General features: G+C 39.9%; 1 protein-coding gene across 1 annotated transcript; it reads left to right on the top strand.

Annotated features, from left to right (window-relative positions):
• Positions 1-408: 408 nt before the first annotated feature.
• On the top strand, positions 409-5,534 carry ARL14 (ARF like GTPase 14). The gene is made up of 2 exons (XM_070754134.1): positions 409-554; positions 4,658-5,534. The coding sequence occupies exon 2, from the start codon at positions 4,718-4,720 to the stop codon at positions 5,297-5,299; it is 582 nt and encodes a 193-aa protein (XP_070610235.1). The 5' UTR covers positions 409-554; positions 4,658-4,717; the 3' UTR covers positions 5,300-5,534.
• Positions 5,535-7,032: the final 1,498 nt, after the last annotated feature.

The raw sequence follows: 7,032 nt of genomic DNA, 5'->3' as shown, positions 1-7,032 counted from the left end.
TTATTATATCCCTTAGTGTTTGCTTCCGATTAAACCTAGATCTGATTGAACTATGGCCATGTTCCACACTTTTAATCTAAAAGCTTTAAATCAGGTAGTTTGTCATTAAGTTTTGAGACAATCTATCCAACAAAAGAGCACATTTCTATATTTTCTCAGATTCACCTAATCAGCTAATTATTTCTTCTGTTTTGATCCTGTACATCAGTCAGTTCAGGTCCAAAGTCTGCAACATATTTTATCAAAAGTGTGTTCATTGTGCATCACAGTGTCAGAAATATGCTAGTAGTCCAAGCAGTCTCTGAAACCTGAGAATACAATTCTGTTAGCTGTTGATTAACTTGTTCAACATTTCCTCCCCACTCCCTTTTGGATTATATTAGTTGACTTATCCCATTTTGCCCATACTTCTGGTTTGCAATGTTTGCCTGGATTTTCTATTCAGTGGTTTGTCTCAATGGTGCTTCATGTCTACATTCTCCACTGGAACCTGGTCCTCCTTCGCCTTACCTGCTTCATAACTAGACTGAGGTGCTCTTCAGTAAATCATCCACGTAAGTCTTAATTCTTCCACCTTTTTAGAATTACCTTTCTTATTCATCTTAATACTATTCCTGTCTGTTATTTGACTATTCAGACAAATATGAATAGTGAAAATGATCAGACAAGGTGAACTGGGGAAAAAGCAGTGTTCCAATATCTCAGGGTCTGCCACAAAGAAGAGGGAGTCAAGCCAGTTTTCCATTGTACCCTATGACAGGGGTAGGCAAAGGTGGCTCTTCTATGACATGTGGATTTCAACTCCCAGAATTCCTGAGCCAGCATCATTGGCTCAGGAATTCTGGGAGTTGAAGTCCACAAGTCATAGAAGAGCCAACTTTGCTTACCCCACCCTATGACAATCATTAAGTGTTGAATCTTATGTTCTTGACGAACCTATCCTCTCTTTTATGTACACTGAGAGCATATGCACCAATGACAAATTCCTTGTATGTCCAATCACACTTGGCCAATAAAGAATTCTATTCTATTTTAAAAAAGACACTGGGGGTAGAACTAGAAGCAATGGTAGATACTAATCAAGGAGAGAAACAAACTAGAACTAAGAAGAAATTTCCTGGCAGTTAGAACAATTAATAATGGAACAACTTGCCTCCATAAGTTTTGAATGCTCCAATACTGGAAGTTTTAAAGAAGATATTGGACAACCAATTATCTAAATACACCCATGTCACACCAATGCAGCAGTCTGCATTGGTTGCCGATCAGTTTCCAGTCACAATTCAAAGTGTTGGTTATGACCTATAAAGCCCTTCATGGCACCGGACCAGATTATCTCAGGGACCGCCTTCTGCCGCACGAATCCCAGTGACCAGTTAGGTCCCACAGAGTTGGCCTTTTCCGGGTCCCATCAACTAAACAATGTCGTTTGGCGGGACCCAGGGGAAGAGCCTTCTCTGTGGCAGCCCCGACCCTTTGGAACCAACTCCCCCCAGATATCAGAGTTGCCCCCACCCTCCTTGCCTTTTGTAAGCTCCTTAAAACCCACCTCTGTCATCAGGCATGGGGGAATTGAGACTTTCCCTCCCCCTAGGCCTATAAAATTTATGCATGGTATGTTAATATGTATGATTGGTTTCTAAATTGGGGTTTTAAATTAACTTAAATATTAGATTTGTTTACATTGTATTATTATTGCTGTGAGCCGCCCCAAGTCTGCAGAGAGGGGCGGCATACAAATGTGATTAATAAATAAAAATAATAAATAAATAAATAAGTGGTATGGGGATTCCTGTCTAAGCAAGGGGTTGGTCTAGAAGACCTCCAAGCTCCCATCTAACTCTATTATTTTATTCTAAAGCAATCAATTGCATGTACCATGATTCCCAGTTACTAACAATGCCTTCCCCGATATTTTTTTTAAAAAGCAGGATCCTAGCTTAGTTGGGAGAGGAGCATTACAGATAGTCCTCGTGTTATGATCACAGTTAGGAAAAATTGTGCTAAGCAAGATGGTTGTTAAATGAATCACATGGATTTTAGAATCATGTGTGATTTTGCCATAGTTGTTAAGCAAGTCACTTAAGTTATTTAGAGAATCATGTCATCAGTTAGCCAATCTGGCTCCCCCCAGATGTTGCTTGTAAGAAGCTGACTGGGAAACTCACAAATTGTGATCACAACTCCTAGACAAAATCTTGCCAGACTGAAGGCTCTACTATCTGTATCTAATATGTACTTTATGAATTATTAGGGAGAGACTATCTTCACTGTCTTTACAAAATTCAAAAACGGTAAGAGTTACTGTGGATTTTGTTAAATTAGTCGTTGACTGTACGGGCTATTGAGCCAGTGCTGTTGTCCAAAGACATTTCCATGGTCAGATGGTCAGCATGACATTGTGGAGTGCTGTTAACTTCCCACTGAAAGTCACCCAGAAGTGGTATCTAATTATTTACTTGCATTTAATAATAATAATAATAATAATAATAATAATAATAATAATAATAATAATAATGCATAACACACCAGACATTGTGATCATGGAGAAAAAGAAAGTATGGATCATCGACATCGCAATCCCAGGAGACAGCAGAATTGAGGAGAAGCAGCTAGAGAAAGTGAAATTAGTGAAATACGAAGATCTAAAAATCGAGCTGCAACGACTCTGGCATAAGCCCGTGAAAGTGGTCCCAGTGGTACTTGGCACGCTGGGCACAGTGCCAAAGGATCTCAGTGGACATTTTAAAACCATTGGAATTGACAAAATCTTCATCTGTCAATTGCAAAAGGCAGCTTTACTGGGATTGGCAAACATAATTCACCGCTACATCACGCAGTCCTAGGTGCTTGGGAAGCGCCCGACTGGTGATGAAATACGAAATCCAGCATAGTGATCTCGTTTGCTGTGTTGTACAGTGGAACCCCGACATAAGAGCTGCTCTACTTAAGAGCAACTCGAGATAAGAGCTGGGAGGGGAGAGATATTTTTGTTCTACTTACAAGCCCAAATTCGAGATACAAGCGCCAAGGAGCTGTCTCCTGAAGCCAAACGCTAACTTCCGCGTTCGGCTTCAGGAGACAGCTGCGAAGCGGCGCGCGTGTTTTAAAAGGTTGCAGCCGGCCTGGGGGGCTCGGGGGGGGTGCTTGCAGCTTTCTTGCTCTTTTTCTTTCTCTCTTTTACCTTCCCTTCCTCTATTTCTTCTTTTCTTTCTCCTTCCCACCTTCTTCCCTCCCTCCCTCCCTTCACTCATTCCTCTCTTACTCTCCCCTTTCATAAGTTTCCTTGCTTCCTTCCTCTGTTCCTGTCCCTTCCCCCTTTCTTTCTTTCTTTCTTTCTTTCTTTCTTTCTTTCTTTCTTTCTTGCTCTTTTTCTTTCTCTCTTTTACCTTCCCTTCCTCTATTTCTTCTTTTCTTTCTCCTTCCCACCTTCTTCCCTCCCTCCCTCCCTTCACTCATTCCTCTCTTACTCTCCCCTTTCATAAGTTTCCTTGCTTCCTTCCTCTGTTCCTGTCCCTTCCCTCTTTCCTTCCTTCCTTCCCACCCTCCGTCCATTCATTCACCCATTCCTCTCTTGATCGCTTAAAGCCGGTCCCTGGTGCAAAAAGGGTTGGGGACCTCTGTCCTACAGGATTGGGTGGCAGAGAAGTTGAACATATGTAAATTTAAAAGTTTAAGAAAGTTTACAAGTTAAGTGAAAGAAACTTCATTATTCATTTATATGTACATGTACATTTCTTCATTAAAAACATGTCTTTCTGCATAATTTAGACTAACTTTGTGAGTTTTTTGAGGGCTGGAACCAATTAAAATTATTTACATTAATTCCTATGGGGAAAAGTCGTTCGAGATAAGAGCTGCTCGACTTAAGAGCCCAGGTCCGGAACGAATTAAACTCGTATCTCGAGGTACCACTGTACTGACATAATAATAATAATAATAATAATAATAATAATAATAATAATAATAATAATAATAATAATAATAGCAACAACAACAGAGTTGGAAGGGACCTTAAAGGTCTTCTAGTCCAACCCCCTGCTTAGGCAGGAAACCCTACACTACTTCAGACAGATGGTTATCCAACATCTGCTAAAAACTTCCAGTGTTGGGGTATTCATAACTTCTGGAGGCAAGCTGTTCCACTGATCAACCATTCTAACTGTCAGGAAATTTCTCCTTACAGTAGTTCTAAGTTACTTCATTTGCATGCCTTTAAACTGTTAGTGTTATGGCTTGTTGGCCTTTGGTTCCTCCAGCAGCCGAATCAGAAGAGGAGGAGGAGGAGGAAGAGAAGAAGAAATTTGTTAAATAGGGCAAAGTTTACATAACAATGGTATGACTTAGCAACAGAAATTGTGGGCTTAATTGTGGTTTTAACTTGAAGACTACCTGATATATAATATTGTGAAAAACTATACTTACCCTTATATTGAGTAATATGTCTAAAGAGAAATGCCACAAGAGCCAAACAATAAAACCTTTGTATGTATTGTACCTTGGCATTAATCAACTTCTGCTTTTTATGTCAATATAAGTCCGCCCTTAGATAGCCTGTAAAATAGCCTGCATCTGTTTGCATAAAACAAATACATGCCCAATCTTATTCTTATTGCAAAGCAGAAACCTGATATTCTGTTGCTTCCTCTTTTACCAGCCATTTTTTCTCTGAGACAGACACCAAACCCATAAGGAGAACAGCAAACCAAACTAAAAAATGGGGATTATAAATTCTACACAGCTGAAAATCAAAGAAGCCCAGATTATAATGCTTGGACTAGATTCATCTGGAAAATCCACTCTTCTGTACATGTTAAAATGCAACGAAGTCTTCCTAACGGAGCCAACAATCGGTTTTAACGTGGAGATGATTAAAACATCAAAAGATATGACCTTAACAATATGGGATGTTGGAGGTCAGCAGAAAATGAGGACTGTTTGGGACAATTATTTGGAAGACACAGATTGCTTGGTCTACGTTGTTGATAGCTCTGACAAGCGGCACTTGGAAGAATCAAAGAAAGAACTGGAACTTATTTTAAAACATGACAATATTAAAAATGTACCTGTGGTTGTACTAGCAAACAAGCAGGATCTTCCTGGAGCTCTGAGTGCTGAAGAAATAACGCGGAGACTCAACATGAAAAAGCACTGCCACAACCGAAACTGGTATGTACAACCATGTTGTGCACTTACAGGAGATGGACTCTCAGAAGCATTCCAAAAAGTGACAAAATTTTCAAAATCTTGCATAAAATCTAAACAAGAAGGCTTTGCAATTTTCAAGCAACTTTCATAATCTGTATAATTCATTCATTGTTGGGGGATAAACATTAGTCTGTTTATTAATCATCAGATTTTGTAATATGTTTTCCTAATTTTTCATGAAAGTGAAATATTTGTGACAGAGTTTGAGCCAATCGTTCATGTCTATTGGCCTTCAAAACGATCCGGTTGCTCTAAGGAAAGAAATTTAATTAAATCCTGAAGTATGAAACTTCAAAAAGAATAAAATCAGCCACAGTATAAATGGTTATGGAAGTGTGTGTGTTTGTTTCTGTACATGTCATCCATTTTGCATCCAGCAGTTATGCAATAATTAATGTAACAATTTTGAAGATTCTGAAAATGATTAGGCAAAAACTCTCGTCATTAGTAAGCTATTAATATAAAATAAAATATAGATTTGCAGTTCTGTCCTAGTTTATGCTAGCATGTCTTCCATATAAAGATAAAATGTTCAATATAATATATAAATTGTAAAATATGGTTTATTTTAACTAAACCAAGTGAAGTGTACAAGAGGGTAACGTATTTACTTTTTATTTGTTTTACAGCTGCTAAAGTAATTATATCATATCCCAAAACAAAACAGAAAAGACTTCACATAGAAAATCTTCAATATATTGTTTTCATAACTCGATAGTATCTAAATTCCCTTTAAGAATTCATCTATTATAAAACAATTAATAATGATTGATACCAGAGATATTTTGCCCAATCTGTTTGTTTCCATGGACAAGAAAGTCTTCTACAAGCAGGAAGTGGAATGGCATGGACCACCACTTGGGCAGGAAGTGGAACGGCATGGACCGCCGTTCCACCGGCGGAAATGGAGCTGCGTGTGCAGCTCCGTCACCGCCAGCCATGCACATGAGATTTGGCTTCTGCACATGTGCAGCAGCCGAATCTCGCCACCCCAGCCAGCAGCAACAGTGCCCCCACTAGGTGGGCTCAGAGAGTGTGGTAATGGTGTGGTGAGCATGGGGCACTTCTGCCGTTGCTGCTGCTACCAGCCAGCAGCGGTGATGGTCAATCCTGTCCAGGAGCCAGCAGCGAGAAGAAATCCTCCAGGAAGGAGAGTAGCTCACCGGGAAGATTCTGACAGGCGGACGACAGGGGAGTGACGCCGTCTCCCCGACGATCTGCTCTCCTTCCTAGAGGATTTCTTCCCGCTGGTGGCTCTCAGTTGGGACTCCTTCAGGCCACGATTCTGCGTATACACAGGAAGCTGAAGGGTGGGTGTGCGCGTGTGCTCCCCCCCCCACTGGAGCGTTCCAATAGGGCCACGAATTGCTGCCCTTTACTGCCTACAAGGTAGATTCACAAAAATCACCAAATCAGAGCAGAAACTAAAAGAAGCCTTTTAACAGTTTAAACTGATGCGTTTTTTGTGATATGTGTATAAAATGTGCAGAATCAGAACTTGGGTTTTTGTTAGCCAGGAAAATACATTGATAATTTTGAAACATCTTTTATACTGGAAGAATGCAATGAGTGCAATGAAAAATGCTTCATGATGCTGCATATAAGTCGTAATAGGTATAATAATCATTTGCATTAGTAATATGAAATTCCAACTTTCACTCGGTTTCTAACTGTCATGGTAATAAAGCATTAGCACCTTTAAAAAGAAATGAACAGTTATCTTTTATGTCTGCATATTTTTAATGGGCTCAGATGCAGTGTTCCCTCTAATTTTTTGGGGGAGTGGGCGGAAAAGTATAGTGTCTGAGCTGCAGTCCCTTCGGG

Source organism: Erythrolamprus reginae, chromosome 5 (genome assembly GCF_031021105.1).
Source record: "Erythrolamprus reginae isolate rEryReg1 chromosome 5, rEryReg1.hap1, whole genome shotgun sequence".
Classification (NCBI taxonomy): Eukaryota; Metazoa; Chordata; class Lepidosauria; order Squamata; family Dipsadidae; genus Erythrolamprus; species Erythrolamprus reginae.
The sequence above is the reverse complement of the archived record's forward strand: the minus strand, read 5'-3'. Positions and strand labels throughout refer to the sequence as shown.